The sequence below is a fragment of the Geospiza fortis genome, unplaced genomic scaffold (assembly GCF_000277835.1).
Source record: "Geospiza fortis unplaced genomic scaffold, GeoFor_1.0 scaffold279, whole genome shotgun sequence".
NCBI lineage: Eukaryota > Metazoa > Chordata > Aves > Passeriformes > Thraupidae > Geospiza > Geospiza fortis.
In genome coordinates, this window is record NW_005054352.1 from 933573 (window position 1) to 950893 (window position 17321).

Consider the following 17321-nt stretch of genomic DNA (forward strand, 5'->3'; position numbering starts at 1 on the left):
ACTACTAAAGCCATGTTCTATAGTTCTGGCTGTTGGAAGTGGTCCCCAGTGTGAATCGCACTAAATAATAAGGGAGAAAGGGGAATGCAACCTAGACGTCAGAAAAACAGACAAATCAGAATCAAAAATCGAGCACATGCTGCACATGCGCAGGGAAGGATATTAGTGCTTGTGGCCATCTCTAGCATGGTTTATCTTGCAAAACCACTCAGCACTATGGACCATCATTCAAAGAAAATCCACTTTAAAAAACCCCAGAAAACAACTAACAGCTGACTACCAAGACCAAGTGAATTTCTTGGAGGAAAATATATCTTATGATTGTTCAGTGAAGAAGCAAGATCAGCTTCAGTATCTACCTCTATCTGGGGGATATTATGTATTTTTGAAGTGCATTATATTGGAGAGCTTGATTTATAAATAAGAGGTAAAAATAACTTGTCTGTTATATCATAATTAAGCATTGATCTATGAAAGAGCTATGCACATGCTTCTTGTTCCTTGTTCTGAGTAGTTGAACCTATGCAGGACCAAAATTTCAAAATGTTTTGAATCTCTTTGTTTGGTACTTGCATCCAAATAGGTGCTTAGCCCAGAATTCTGAAGCTTAGATGTTGCAAGTGAAAACATAGGTGAATTTTAGTGGCATTTATGAATAAAAAAATTATTATAGCATTTATTTTTGGTTTCTGATATTTGTAGATTAATATTTCAGTACCTCTTACTGAAAACCAAATGGCACCGATATAACACAAAAATCTTACCTAATAGAAACAAAAATATAAAGTACACATGCCTGAAAAGCCTTTGTTAGGTGTTTTTTTCTTCTTGCTTCTTTAAGTCATGTGTTATTTCTCAGGAATTTGTTTCTAACTCCCTATTCTGTGATCTTTTCTTTCAGATGATGCCAATGAAGGGAAAGGGCAAGGTTTCAAAACAAACAAACAAACTGGGGTCTATTGTTTCTGGTGCTTTCAGTGTTGGTTTACTTGCAGCAGAGCCATTTTTTGCTTACAGAGTTTTAATGATTTCAGAACAAAAGGTATCTAAACAAACAAAGAAGTGAGGTGTGTACTTAATATACCTTATTTACTGCTTTTATTGAAAAGAGAAGTTAAGGCTGACATGGGGGCATAATTCTGTGCAATGCCAGATCTATTGTAGGTCCAATACCAGTCCTGATTGTTTGTCTCTGACATTCGTAAGGGTTGGGAGTGCAGTGTGGGCTGCATGCTGAGTTGTTAAGTGTGTGTAGAGTGTCTGATGACAATCACCATCATCCTTCCAGCTGATGAGGACTATCACTGACAAAATCCTTTGGTAGCTGTCTCTCATCTTCATGTGTAAGAAAAGGAGGCACAGATTCCTGGAGTGGTATGATGAAAATGAAAAAAAGTAATTAGGAAATCCTCAGGATTTGAGAGAAAACATGGAGTGTACCACGTGTTGAGTCAGAGGGCACAGCAAAAGGTGCAGTCATTTTGGGTCTGAATGCAGTTTTGTGGAAAGAGTCCATGAGAATAACCACATGAATTACTGAGCCCAAGTCTGAGTTCTCATTCATCCTTAGTTTTCCAGCTCAGTAATTAGCAATGTTTAATGTGCTCAAGCCTTCTGTGATTGAGAACTAATGACTGCTAAGTCAGCCCCTCTGGTAGCTGGTGGGAGGTGAGCTTTGTGCAGAAACCGGATGACCAGAGGGAAACATAAGGTAAATTATATAAGCTGAAACAACATTGTAGAATAAAAGATAAAAATAGTCTTATACCTCTAGTATCCTTTTGGCCAGTTGATCCACAGAGGAAAAACAATATGATATTTAGATTTTAAAGTTGAAATATAATAACAGTATGGTATTGAAAAACATGCTGCTTATCTCATGTTCATGCATTAAGTTCTGACTGGTGGAAAATTTTGCACTATTGGTATTGGCTTTAGAAGGAATGCTTCTTGCTTTTTTTTTTTTTCTTTTTTTTTTTTTTTGCAAGATGAAGATGAAAAATAAAGTATTGATCAAAAAAATATGGCCAGATATAAACCCAGGTGAACTAGTGCCAGAAGTGATTAAACATATAAAACAGATTATCAAAGAGAATAACCTGAATTCCTTTTACATGCACAGCACAGTTGTTTAGAAGAAAAAAATACACTTGAAGTTTTTTTTGAAAGAGAATTTTTGTAATGCTAGGTGAATCATCTCAATATTTCCTCAACTCTTAAGAACTGGAGTTTTTTGTGATTATTAATGTCTACTTTTCCATATGCATATTAGATTGTCCATGACTTTATCAGTTATACTGCAAATTTTTATTTATCAACATTGATTTTCTCTTTAGCTGTATACAGAGTCAATAGAGAGATTCTTCTTACCTAACAAAGCTCGGTAGTAGTCTGAGATAACTATTTGGACTCCCTATTTTGTCAGAGGAGGGAAATAACCACCTCTTTGAGGCAGTTCATCCTATTCTGCTATGAGTCTACACTAGGCTGGATGGCTTGTTAGGTGGAATGCTTCTACTTTAAAATATCATTTTTTTATAAGCAAAATGTATTTAGTAAAGTGCTTTTTACTAGGTAATTTTTCTAACCTTTCATCTTTCTCTAGCATCTTCTTTACCTTTCCATGTTTGTTTACATTATTCCCAAATTATCATAACTCAGTACAGATTGAGGTAGTGACTAGACTAATAACATCAGGAGGCATAGAGTATACTAGATTCTGTCTTGGTTTTGCCTCAATACTTCTGTGCTCTATTTATTTCTTCTCTCCTTTACTGGAGAAGAAGAAATTTTGATACTTATATGCTCTTAAGTGGGAGAATCTGGTTGTTTGGAGGCGAACACTGACAACATCTGAGTGTTGCCTTTGTTTCTGTCTTGTGACTCAGGATTTCCTTGGGATGGTGGTGACCGTTAAATATGAATTTGATATTAGCTAGAGTGAGTCTGGAATGCTTTATCTAGGACTGGAAATTGTTTCTCTGACAGAGAATTGTTTCTCCACCCTGGCCGCTGAATAGCTGTGAATTAAGATGAGCTGCATGTTCAGGTGCCACTGAGAACTTAAATCCAAAATCTGTCATAATCCAATAATAAAACCTGTCAGTTTTGCTGTACAGAGTAATACAACAGTGCAGCCCAAGCTGAGTGGAAGACCTGCCAAGGCACTGGCGGGAGGGGCTAGCTCTATCTCAACTGCGGCAGTGCAGCGGCAGTTGCTGGGCTTTGAAAAAACTTTTTCCTCTTCCATCCCACCCCCTTTTATCTCCGCAGCAGTGGGAAGGCAGCAGCAGTCAGGAGAGGGAGGAGAGTGCTGGGCGCTGCTCAGAACAGAGGGAGGAGTAGGAGACGGGAATGCATAATGCGTGAGTGACAGGGGTTGTGCAAGCGGCTGGCGGAGTCCAGAAGACGCGGATGTTCCTGTCCCAGGGTCCAGGTATGTTTATTGTCCCTCTCTCTGAGGCAGTAGTTGCTTTGGAAGCATCCTGTATCAGCTGCAGAGATCTTCCCTGTCCAGCCTGATGTTCTGCAGGCAGCACCTGTTGCGGCAGGGACGGGGTTTAGCAGCGGCAGACGCTGAGCCTGTCGCTCATCCATCCATGAGGGGCTGCTGGAGGGTGACAGTCTGCTAAGGTTTCTGTTGTTCCAGCAGCTTCTCTTTCTGCTCTGCAAAGCCAGGCAGGGTGGAGACTGTAGTCTTTCCAATGGAAAATTCTGTTCTCAGGGGATGCTATCAGGGCGCAGCTCAGTCTGAAGCCAACAATTTTTGACTCTCAAAAAAAGAGTAAAACATTGGCAGTTTAAATTAGGTGAAAATAGAAGGGGAGGAGCTGCCTATGCACTGTGTATTTTAAAGGAGAGTGAGTTGAAAGTAAGAATGGATTTTTCAAATCATTGTCTAACAAGGAATGAGTTTTAAACATTAATAATTACAATACGACATAAGTGATTACAGTTAGAAATACTGCTTTTGCTTCTTGCTTTTGATGTGTTGATTCTATGTAAGACATTGCATAATTCACTCTTGCTAACCCAGATAAAGTTAAGATCAAATGTATATGGAACTGCTTGCCAAAAATCAGTCATTGTTTTTTAATGAGTCTGTAATTGCTTTATAGTGCAGATATGAAATAACATGTGATGTTAAAAAATCCTATTCATTATATAGAAGCCAAAAGTGTTTTTGGTTTTTTTTCTTGATAGTACTTTATGCATGTTTTCTAGAATAGATCTTTTAGTTAAGTATTAAGTATTTTGGGACTCAGCCTCGAGGACAGTTTAAGTACTGAAGGTAGAGTGTGATATATTTAGTTTATCTGTTTCTTAAGCCCAGAACAAGCTTCTCCTACTAAATAGGGCTTAGTGTTGAAAGACTGAAAAGAACTGGATTCCTGAGGAAATGCAATAATTTGTAGCATAATAGGCTTAAAATTGAAACTGTCAAATGTTTCATAATATAAGAGCTACCACATTTCAAGGGTATACAATTTCTAATTTGTGGTTGTTACTGATATTTATGTTTTTATAGATTTCTAAAGCACAGTTTTGTGCGTTAGCAGTTTTTAGTACACTTTTGTATTTTAATAGCTTTAGGTGAAGATATCAATGATGTTTACTAAAGTTACCTCTGAATAAATTAATTAACATTGATAATGGGAGCACATGCTTATTAGATTGTCAGTGTGGTCTGTGTCCTGGACACATGAAAATTGATGGGAAAATGTTATCTGTTTTTGTGAAGTCTAGTGCTGGGCAGTTTATTTGTGCTATCAGTATTTTTAACGTTGAAAAACAATGTTGGAGAAGTTTCAAATTGTTGGTGCTAGTGAATGAGATTGATCCTCATGCATTCAAATCTACTGTGCAATTCTTCCCTGAGAAATTGTTGTAAGCTTTATTTGAAAGAAATTTTCAGAACTGGGTCTAAATCATAGCCTGTATTAAAATCCCTACTACCCATGGATTTTTATTTAAGCTTATTATCTTCAATGTGTTTTTATTTGCTTTGGAATTCCATTAAAAAATAGAGCCCTTAAACCTACAAATGCTTACATGAATATTTTAGTTAGAATGTAAATATGATGACTGAAATTAAAGTATTGGAAAAGCTATGATCGCATATTCCTTTAGTTGTGTAACACTAAAGAAAACTACCACTACAGAGGTCTGTGACGATCTCATTCATTGGGCAGCAATGATTTATAGCAGTTTGTGAGAAAAATATTGATGGTCTATAAATCACTTTTGACGTTGTTATACAGCTACCATCGGTGTTCAGAATTGTGACATGGTAACAATAAGGGGATATTTAATAAACATGGTTTAAGAGTTGTCTATGAGCTTAACAGAACTTTAATTTTAAAATGTTTCATTGAAAAATTGGAAAAATATGTTCTTGCATCATACTTTGAAGAAAGGGAAATTTAAAATTTGTCTCAGCTACATCAGAAGTGTTTTAGTCCCAGGTGTTTTGGAAAGCATTGGAACAGTAAAATTTATGTATGACTCTTGCTATTATTTGAGATAGAGTAGCTGATACAATTTAGCTAAATTTTATTGCTGAACAATCCCAGCCTCTTCCAAGGTGTTCCTGGTATCAGGTCAATTTAGTTGTTCACTAAGAAAAACAAAAACGTAGGTAGGCAATAGTAAATAAAAAATAGATGCTGAAATTATTTACTCATGGACTATTGGGCCTTGACCTTCTAAAAATATGATCACATATATAATTATTTTTACATGTGTAATCCTCTTGATCGGCTGTACTCATTTGTAGAAATTGTGCTTGCATTACAACTCTACAAGACTGGCCAGTTATAGTATAGCCAATATAAATATATAACTGTATATAAGTATATATAGTGTCTAAATGCTTTTCTCAATATATATTAAGAGTCAGGTGCTCTGTAGTATCTCCATAATAAAACTGAATTTTACAAAGACACTGCCATCAGTTGTAGGCATTGTCATAGTTCCAAAAATTCAAGAATTACATCTGTCTAATAGGAATGTCATTACTATTTCTTAAGGAAAGAAAAAAAAGATTGACAGGGGAAAACAATATTACCTGCCATTTGTCTTACTCCAGGTGGACCCACTGTAACATATTTTATTTGGGAAAAAAATACTAAATCACAAATGTTTTTGCAAATTTCTGCAAACTCTCACTTGCTTAAGTCACTTTCTCAGTGGATAATATCACTGGGAAATACTTTGTGTAAATAAACACTTCCAAGATCTAGCTTACTTTGTCTATGAGAACTTGAGGCAGTTTTCAGATAGAATTTTCAAACTACAAGCTCTGAAATATGAAAAAATGAAAACTATGAAAAAAAAGCTTAATAGATTGGCTTATGAGTATTTCCTGTAAAACTAAATTTCTTGTATTTTCTTGTACTGAAATAACTTGAAAATCCAAACCCAGGTTGTAGTTAAGATAAGTATGCTGGTACTTGCTGAAACAGGCATATTTGTCAGACTAAATTTATCTGGTGAACTTAAACAACAGAGAAGATGCTTTGGATGTTTATCAGACCTTTTGTATTTGTGGATTATTTTAATCAAGACAGAATTTTCTCAAGAATGTAACAGCAATATATATTTGTCCTATACCACGATAGTTTTGTTTATCTAATCTTGTATAAATTCATTAATTAGAAAACTGTTATGACTCTCATTTTCTGATGGCAAAAGAAACTTCTCAGTCACTTATCTTGGACTGATCCAATATGTTACTCCTCTGAATTGTTTCTAGCTTTACTTCATTAGGGATTTAACATGGCCTTAATTCAGCCATCTGTTATGGGTTTGGCAAGCCAACAGATCTGAGGTATTGGTGAGAGCTTTAGAAATTTCCCACATTTTTAAAGGTTAGGAAGAGAGCTACCTTTATGAATAGATTTTGAAGAATTCTCAGCAAGACAATGGTGCAGAAGTGGGGTAAAAAATGCTTGTCACTCTTTGAAGCTCAGGGTTCTCTGTCTGCCTTTAGCTTTGCTGAAAGGCAATTAGCATTTCAACCAGCCAATTTGGTTACATGCAATGAAGTATGTGGGTTTGTAATTTGCTGCTTTTGGCTTGGTGCTGTTGAGAACTAGCTTTGTGTAATCCTCTCAAAGCACCTTTCTTTCCTGCATAGTTATTGTTGCTGGTCTTAAATAACTAATCAACAAAGAGGTTTCCTTGTCTTGGACTGCAGGGTGCCTTAGAAGAATGAAAAGAAATACCCAGTTAATAAGGGAATTATTCTAATTATTAAATAGTGATTAATAAATTGTGACATGAGTTAAAAGGTTTAGAAAGCCAGGCAAAGTAGAATACATGATAAAAGTAGCGTAAGAAGGCTTTGGATCCAAACAAATTTTGCTTAAGTGTTCTGTTCTCTGAGAAATAAATACTTTATTATGTGTTTTATCTAAAAACAAATTGCCCAGATTTAAGGGATAAATACATAGTATAGATTAGAGTGAGGGCCCCACACAAATCATCTTTACAAATTACAATAATGTGTTTTTACTTCTAGAGAAAGAAGTCTTAGGGGGACTTTGCAACACACAGATTTTTTAATTAAGTCAACATAATTTGTTGCAATGTAATGAAAAATTATTACATTTTACTGTAGAAAAGAAGATTGTTTTATATATGCCTTAAATTCTTGTATCAAATAATATGCTTTTTTGAACTCAAGAAAATCTCGCTGATTCAATTATTGTAATAATTAAGGCACACATTAAAAATTCTGTTTGGTTCATATATATGTGTATTAAAGAACCCATTATGGATAGCAACAATTCTGTCAGTGTACCTGAAACAATGCTATCTAATCCTCGCTGTGAGGTTTAATTTTACTATTCTGTACCCTAAAGTTTTGGTGTTTTTTCTTGCAATAAAATTATGTATAAATTATGTATAATTATGATTCTATTTTTAGTTTTAAATATGAAAAAAAAAATAACCACTGTACTGCAGAAACCCATGATTTCTTTTTCTGTTATATGCTATTCATTCAGGCCATGGAACTTCCTTCACAGCAGATAGTAGGTATTTGAAACTGTGATTGTTTTGTCCTCAGCTGCCAACATATGTTCTCAGCATTTGTTATGTCAGAGCATGGAGGATGTGCAAGAAACCTCCAAAGTTGAGATACAAAGTGAAATTATTGTGAAGTTTAAGATTTCTACTGAAGTATAATAAATGGCTGATTTGCCGTGAAGCCAGCAGACCTTCATCAGCTGGATTTCTGGTTCCATACGTGTAAGAGTGTGATCCTGTGGCATGCTCAGTCTTGCAGTTACTTCTACAAGTATGAGCTGGGAGTGCTAGGCATCTTAGTGTGGGTCTTGCTTTGTTTTGATTTAGTTTGGTTGTTGGTTTTTTGTTTGTTGTGTTTTTTAAATCCCCTTACTTTTTGGTGCAAAAAACAGTTTAAGAGAGGGTATAAGTGCTTACTTATGTAAGTAAGTGTCTGAAGTTAAAGTCACTTGGTGCAAAAGTTACTAGATGCAAAGTTACTAGGTAAAAAGCTAGCCCTGGTTCTGGAATACCTGGAAAATTAATTTCTGTTTGTGAAAGATGTCTACTGTGTTCATTAGAACTATATGGGTGGAAGATATTTTCCAGTGTGGAGCTGAAAACTATATATTTATCTTTTACCTTATACTGTACATAGGAATGTTCAAAAACAATGTTTTGCTTTTCACAGTATGTAGCTAGACCTATATATTAATAGATTCTTGTAAATTGTGTGAGATAAATTGAAAGTTATGCAGATGAAGTCAGTGTGCTTCAACATTAAGCAAATTCGGATCTCTACTGGTGTATTTTTTGACATTGTTAATTAGCAGATTTCAGCCAAAGTTTATTTACAATAACAGAGATCAGACTCTGATCTCTGTTCTAAATTTAAAATCACCTTAATAACTCCAAGTTGTTCACTGGAGGTAGTATGGGTAAAAATAATCCAGATTTTACAGCTAGTCAAAATTATTTCTTGGTTCTCTGTTTGACATGAAAATTATAAGGTAGTTGCAGATTTTTGTGGAAGACTTTTGTTTCCTCTGCTTGCTGCAGGAGAGTTTTGCCCTTTATTCGCTGCTCACAATTAGAGCAAGTGTTACCTCAGAAAATCTCTGGCATTGCTGGGCATAAGAGATAGCATTTGGTTCTTCAGTGATGATTATATGTTTTAGAACATAAAAATTAAGAACACAGTTTAGATCGACTCAAATTCTTCTGAGAAAATGTAAAGAAATGGCCAGAAAACTTGCAAGGGGTACTCTGGACTTCTTACACTTTTTAACTCTGAGCGACCTCTCATAACAGGGTGAGATGATTTGGATTTCTCCTTATGCTTCTGTCTTGGCTTCACCTTTACTGCTTTATGTGTTGGTTCCTGGCTGTGAGGATAAATGTACCTTCTTGACTAGTAAATATAAATATAGTGGCAGTCAAGTTAAGTATACTTTCTTCCTTAGGATAAGAGGTCTGTTTTGAAGGATGCATGCCTTTTCTAAGAAAGGGTGATTGAATGAGCAAGAATTATCATATGAAGATGTTCAGGTTACATTAAATTTGCCATTCCTAGTAATACCTATGGTAATAGATAACACTACTGAAAAAAAAATACTGCAACCGTTAGAAAGAAAGTGGTCAGGGGAATAACTGACTGATGGCAGTGTCATTAATTTCAAATGCAGATAAATCTTTTTAGCACCTGATGTTCGTTGATACTGTTCTGTCAAGGCAACAGTAGTGACTAGGGAAGCAGACAACTGAGACCAAAAACTTCAGGGTAGTGAAAGCTGATCAAGGGGTTTTTAGCACCTAGTAGCGCTAAAAATTTGTGCATCGGTTAGCACTTTCCTGTATTAGTAATAAGAAGGGGAATGTCAGGCATCTGACATGCCTTTGTAGTAAAGAGAAAGACAGGAAAATATATAGAAAAAAGGAACACTGAAGAATGTTCATGGAAACTGGTGAGATAGACTCTGCAACTATTAGCATGGTCCAGGGATGCACACAAAGTCAGTGTAATTCTAATTTTTTATTCACTTTGAAACAGGTTGAGGGCAAAAAGGGGATATAGGTGGATATTGTTTTGAAATAACACCTTTTGAAAAGTCTCTTTTCCAATATATATGAGAGTGAAAGTCTTACTCATTCCACATCTAAACAAAAAGCCCAAACCAAAGAAGGAAGAACAACCAGCACAGCAGGTTTGGGTAATGTCTGCTATCCTGCTGCCTGTTTTTTGTTGTGTCCTGTTTTTTCATATGTGTGAACTGTGGGAACTTTGAGGCAAGGAAAAAACAAGTCTGAAATAAAATATTTCTCCTTTAATTTGGAGCCGTGACAATGTAAAAAGGAGAAGTGTGGTAAATCAAAGTTTTTATAATCCCTGTTGCTTTCCCAGGTTGTTCTCCAATACTGTTGTATATGTCAAGAGGTTCTGAGAATACAAAAAGAAAAGAATGCTGTAAATATGGAGGGTTTCAATATGTTTCTACAACAGGTGCAGCAGTGGCAATGACCTTGTTAAACTTCTTGCTCTATGTTGTTCCTGTGTACTACAGAGAATTGCCACTTCATGTGTGAAAGAGCACATGTATCTGTCTTCTATTGTATTCAGCCAAAGATGCTGCTGGGTGCTTACATCTCTGCTGTGAATAGGCTTCTTTCTGGCAACCACTGATAGTTGTAATGCTGTACTCAATGCAAAGTACTAGGCATGCCAGTTTTTTAATGTTCGGCTTCGCTGGGTATTTGTAATCATGGGAAGTAAACAAGGACAGGCAGTGAAAAGTGGACTTTTGCTTGTCTGTGTCTGTGGGCTTTAGAAATATAAAGTGAGTTGTTCAATGATGGGCAAGTGGTAAATCAGGTTGTAGCTGATGGGTGGGAATGGTGCTTCTTCAGATCGTTGCTTCTCCTGTGAACAGCAGTGACAAACTCTGAGGTAAAGAATATTTAATCCCTTCTTCCATCTGCTAGTTTGTTCACGAACTCTCTTTCTTTTGCCACTTCCCATTTCCTGTCCAGCATTTTATGCTTATTTAATTTCAGACTTAATCTGGAGCTGCCCTTTCATTTCCCTTCTTGGTCTCTCCATGTTCCATTGGGCTATAGATTCCCTCACACTTCAAAGAAAACAGCCAGGAGCTCTTTTAATTCTTAAGAGTTTAGTTTATTAAGCACAGAAGCTGGTGTAAAAATCTGCTGAAAAGACCATTCATTCCTTATAAACCTTAAAGTCTTCGTCTGAAATTTGTTCCAGAAACTGACTATGAACAGCAAGTTAATCCTGGTGATTCACCAGTTTCATAAGTGTAACTTGAACAACAGATTGAAATGCTATTCCTTATATAAATTGTGACAGTATTGTGGAAATTACTGTGTGGAATCAGTATATGATTTTTTAGATTCTACACTAATATTTCATATTTTAGTGGAAAATACAAATTTGCTTCAAAAAGTGCCGTAAGATGCATACTAAAATAAAGTGTTAGGGACCATGACTCAGAATTCTGAGTTAGATTTCTTTACTGTTTAAAAACTATGTGTTTGAAGAATGGGATGTTTTTGAAATCCTTTAATACCATTAAAATGTCTAGATTATTATTTGAAAGGTATGGTTTGGTTTTGATGCCAGAAAATTTTATTATGAATCACTTAGAAACATCATCTAGGCCTCAGTACATAGCATTGTTTGGAACTACCACTGGTACTACAAATGATTGTTTGAAATGGCTTAAGTGAGAGCATGACAACCAAATAGTTAATCCATTGAACATACTCTAAAGATGTGTGATGTTCTATTGCTTGTAGTTGTTATAAAAATATTGCAATGACTTTGGCTTATTAAACTAATTTAACTAGAATATGTCAATATCCTGGATGGAGAGAAATGAACTCAAAATTATTTAGCTGAAACAGAGGGGAGTACTTGATCACCAAATGCATGGTTTACCAAAATTTAGCAGTGAACAAGGACTTGAGTTTCATCTTAATTTAAAAAACAAGCTACAAATTAGAGTCACCAGTGGTTTAATGAGGCGAGGGAAGTAAGAGTCTTGTAATCCATGATCTTGCAAAGGCTTCTGCAGAACTTTATGCCATATAATTAATAAAAACCAAATTGTATTCCCATATAAATTAATGTAGGAATTTAGTGTACAAAGTGAGTTCATTTTTAATTAAGTAAAATACTGGGACCTATAATATGACTTCAACTATTTGAATAATTTTTTTCAGCATTCTCTTAGTCTTGGCGTATGGTTTTTTATTATATTATGTCATATCAACTTAAAAAGAAATCACAATTTTAAAAGTGTAGTTTATATAAATAGAGTAAAAACTACTTCTGGTAGGCTGTGCAAAGTAAATCTTAGTACAAATAACATAACAAGGGAGGATACACACCAGCTGAATAATTGATGGTATGATTGTGAAACTTCTCTTGTTCCACAGGAGTAATCCTATAGTTTTAGAATGCTCTCTAGTAGAAGTAATAGAATTCAAGTAATTCTAAACTTCGTAATCTTGCCCTCAAGGATCATGTTTTCAGTATTATTTACTAGAAGCATGTACCGTGGGAAGGTATTGGCAAAGTCTGTGACAAGGTAACAGATGAAGCTAAAAGGTCAACAAATTCCTCAGTTTAATACAAAAGTTAGTACTGAATGGATAGATATGTGGGAATCAAGCATTGTTTCTGTTGTTCTGTTACATACTGAATTCCTAGGAAGAGACATAGTTATCTTGAAGGACTGTGTTCCTGGTAATAGAAGCTTAGAGTAGTGTGAAGCTATGCAGCAAAATCATTACTGTGTGACATTTTTTTCAGAAATAATCAGACATAATCAGATAATTGTTTGAGTGGTGGGTGTGAAAAGTGGGTGGTGAAAAGAGTAGCTGTTTTCATAGAGAAAATAGTCCTGATTTTTTGCTCTTACTTTTTTTTTGTTTCACTGTTCCCCCTGTGATGTTCAAGAGATCTAGATGAATTTATTGTTACAGGTAATTAAAATCAACTAACTTTGTCAATCCACCAGTCTTTGCTTGGAGGTACTCTGGAAAATATTGATGGTCATCTTGACTGCACTTCCAATTTGTACATAGTTAATAAGCCCTGTCTGTGGATCTTTTTGTTCTTTAGCTTGCCTGAAAGCATTTTATTTCAAGTCCTCACAACATAAAATTTATCCTTTCCCAGACAGAATTTGTTGAACGATGAATCAAAGACTCAAAATCTTTCTGAAGCTGCATTAGTTAAAGTTGTCTGAAGGCTATGTTATTATCTGTTCAGTCCAGAATTAAAACTATCTGATTGCAAACATAAATCATTCAGAGTATGTGCTGGACCTCAGCTTTGATTCAAATTTGACACATATTTTACAAAAATGTGTTTTAATGTACACATGACATTTGCCGTTTAGTGATGATTTATGATTAAATATTCATAACTGCCACTCAGATAATGAGAGCAAACTGCTTTGCAAACATGTCTAATCTTAAATGTTATTAATATGCAAATAGTAATGTAATATGTTATGTACAGTTTATACAACTACAATTGACCAGATTTTTCTGGTAATTGTAACACTTGAAAGGAGGATTTAAGCAAATTGACATTTTATTTAAATATTTAATTACACAAATACTGCTTGTACCTTTTGTACAGAAATTTTAAGGAGTAATAGGGTAAAATGGTGATTACAGATTAAAAAAAGCTTGGTGAGGGAGCTAATTCAATTAAAGTTTGATGTTGTAATGCATTTTGATGTTTAGAGCACCACTTTGTTCTCTTGTTTTTTTCCAAAACCTCTAAGATCCTTATGATAGCAATCTGCCCTATCCAGCATCCACGTTCTCAGTTCTGGTCAGCACTGCACAATATAAGCCTCTGCAGAGCAATGCAATAATTTGAAATTTGTTGTGCCAGACTCTTTTAAAAGTTTTTCTTTTACAGTATCACACTTTCACAGATTACTTCCCTGGGACTTAAAATTGAATTTTACATCACAAAACTGGACTCTGATGTATGAGAAATTGATAATGTAAAAGAAAACATTGGTTTTAAGTTTGCATAACCTAACAGAAAATACTAGATGTTGTGTAGAAATAAAAGAAAATCAAAGTCTGCCTGTATAAAGATTGCAGTGGCCAAGTAGCACAGTTGTTCTCCGGGACAGGAACACATGAAAGGATCATGGGATAAGACTCAAATACATATTCAAATGCGTGAGGATATTGCACGGTGAATAAGATGTCAGAAAATGATCTGTGAGATGACTGCAAGTATCCAACCCTTCACCCTTCCTGTAATTTTTTGTGTGTTTTTAAAGACAATCTAGAGAGCAAAGAAAGTGGAAATTGAACTGTCAACCTTGAAGTTAATTATTGTTGATAGAAAATGAAAACAGTTTTGGTAATGTAAAAAAATATTGTTTCTTAAAAGAAGCTCCTTATTCCTCCACTGGAAGAAGTTGATAAGTACTGTCTAGAAAATCACTAAATGAAAATTATAAAAGTAGAATTAGATACACATGATATTTACATTATATGACTTGGTTGTAGTGGAGGCCTCTGCATGTGTTTATCTCATTCAGGCACTCACAAAATGATCATGGTATGTGACGATTTGAGAGGGACCAACTGGATTGGTAAGGTCAACCACAAATGCTTTATGTATTTTACATTTACAATTGTTTTAATATCTTTTTTTTTCTATAGGGATGCCCTCTGCTTCTTTATTAGTTTATTTGCTTTTAGCATTACTCATTCATTTAATATCTGGAGAAACAGAAGTGAAGTTCAGTGGACAAACAGAATTTGTAGTCAATGAAACAAGTACAACTGTTATACGCCTTGTAATTGAAAGGACAGGGAAGCCTGCTAACATCACAGCAATTGTGTCGGTAAGAAACCATGGCAGTTATATTCTCAGTAACTGTGGATAATTTTTTAAAGTGCTTTTTGGGACTCAGATACATGGAGAGTTTTGTGTGACTGATAAGAGAGACAAGTGAGAGTGACAAAAACCTCTTTGTTTCTTCTTCTCTGAACTTCTAATTTCACTCTTCTGAGAGGAAGAATAGTCTTTTTCACAATGGTTCTTTCAAGCCTTCAGGTTCTAAGAAGGATGATTCAGATGTGTCAGCTATGCTGGTTCAGTGGCTTTCCTCCATTTAGTCTCAGTGCCCAACTGTAAACTTAGTCTAGACCCTTTGCTGTTTTTACATGACTGCCTTTGTAATCTCTCCTCTAAACGCCTACCTTACAGTAGAATTAGGGGAATTTTCTTATGTTGACTGAGATGAAAGAAGGGAAGTTCTTTTTAGAAGACTTAATCTTGCCAACTTTCATGATCAAATTGTTAATCTAGGTTGAATGCCTAGGCTCCTTCCAGTACTTAGAATGGAAGGCAGAGGGCAGTTACATCCTAAGGTAAGTTTAATTCATGTAGAGTATTATGAGTATAGATCTATGCTTCCTGTAGAGGCATAGCTTTTCCAATAAAAATCTTTTCATATGGTACATTATGCAAAAGATACCAAATTGCAGGGAAGAAAGTCATAAATAGTTCTGAAGAAAGTGTTCTGTTCATTTTATTGTTTTTTTCACCTGTTTGCTCAGCATGAAAGAAATAGGTTATTATCTATGTTCCTTCTGTCCAGAAATTAACTCTGTGACAGCAGGGGAAAGAATTATGTGCAGGGGGAAGACTTTGTGCAGCAAAGAGGGAATAAAGTCTGTTTGAATGAGTCTAGAATGGTAATGTAGAACATTGAAAGAAGAAGGAGGTGACATTTGGTTTTGGGTTTATTGCAGATTGATGGAGAAAACACAGGAGACTTTTTTGACACATATGCAGCTGCATTTATACCGGATACAGAAACAAACCGAACAGTGTATATATCTGTCTGTGATGATGATCTTCCAGAGGCTGATGAAACATTCACATTTCACTTGACATTACTGGTAAGTTTCAATTTTTCAATGTATCTATTCCACAGAAAACATTGGATAATCTAATATAGGTGAATGGTATTTCATTCATTCACTATAAGCCACAGATTACAGTGTGGTCTTACTGCTTGTGAGTAGTAGTAGGCACGAGCTAAAATCTGCAATCCAAGCAGGATGATGCTTATTGCTCTTCAGAAAGTAAGCATTTCTGTGGATATCTCTGTGTCATGTTGCTGCACCTGACACTTGAGCAGGCATTGCATTCAGCTGTGGACATTTGAAGGTGTACTAGAGCACAGAAGAGTTAGATTGTGAAGACAGAGCCTTTCCTGTTTTCTTGCCTAGAATGTGCATGGAGGAGAGGGTGGAAGTCGCAGAAAAAGAGGATGACTTCCAGTCCTCCAGAAGCAGAGGTTAAATATGACTTATCTAAACCCAAACAATTTATTTTATAAATATTTGCCAATAAATTTCTTCATATTGTTCTGTCTCACAGGAGTTACGCTACAAGAGAGGGGTTCACATTCATATATTTTTAGCTAACAGTTCATGACTAAGTAAGATGTAAATTCCATAAAAATATTTCTATTTCATTGCCAATATTACACATCTATGGGGATGTTTGCAGTGAATATAAAAATGCATATTTTTCCTTCCTTCTTACTTTGATTTGTAAATCTAGCTCAGTTTTACAATGCTATAAAGACTTGCTTCTTATAGTTGCTGTTCCAGTAAATCCTTTAGCTGGTATCCCACTGTAATAGCTTCAAACTTTCAGCTTTATACAAATGTTAGGGGAAAAAGAACAACTTTGCAATTCCTGGCAGTGTTAGATGCTTCGTATATGGTTCTCTATTGATATGCTGTTACTAATTTCTTAACTATTGTTAATCATTTGCAGTTTGTTTCAAGCACTTTATTGTTGATTGTTTACAGTGTATTTTCACAGTAATTAGGAATGACCTTAGTGATTCTATTGCTTTAAACAATTGTCATTGTGATATATAATAAAAAGACATACATTTTTTGTAAGCTAATATTAACTTTTAAGAGACAGTAACATCAAAATGCTTTTTTTTTTTTCTGTTACCATACTTAATATTTTATTTTGGTTTTAATTGTAGAAACCATCTCCACGGATAAAGCTTGGCACTCCCAAATCTGTCACTGTAACAATCTTATCAAATGACAATGCCTTTGGAATAATATCTTTCAACATGGTATGACTTTCTATATGGTATATCTTAGAACATTTTAGTAAACATAAAGGTGAAATTGTCAAAGATGCTGGTTAGTTATTCACCCAAATCCCTTGAAGACAGATTCTGAGTTACATCTCTGAAAACATTTCTTGA

At 35.1% G+C, this 17321-nt stretch overlaps 1 protein-coding gene across 1 annotated transcript in view; it reads left to right on the plus strand.

The window, feature by feature from the left end:
• Positions 1-3255: 3255 nt before the first annotated feature.
• ADGRV1 (adhesion G protein-coupled receptor V1) overlaps positions 3256-17321 on the plus strand; it is a 280024-nt gene continuing 265958 nt past the window's right edge. Inside the window, exons 1-4 of the mRNA XM_031058954.1 lie at positions 3256-3436; positions 14731-14915; positions 15829-15978; positions 17091-17186. Of these exons, the coding sequence (XP_030914814.1) occupies positions 3415-3436; positions 14731-14915; positions 15829-15978; positions 17091-17186 (453 nt within the window). The 5' untranslated portion in view covers positions 3256-3414. The remainder of the gene's footprint in view (positions 3437-14730; positions 14916-15828; positions 15979-17090; positions 17187-17321) is intronic.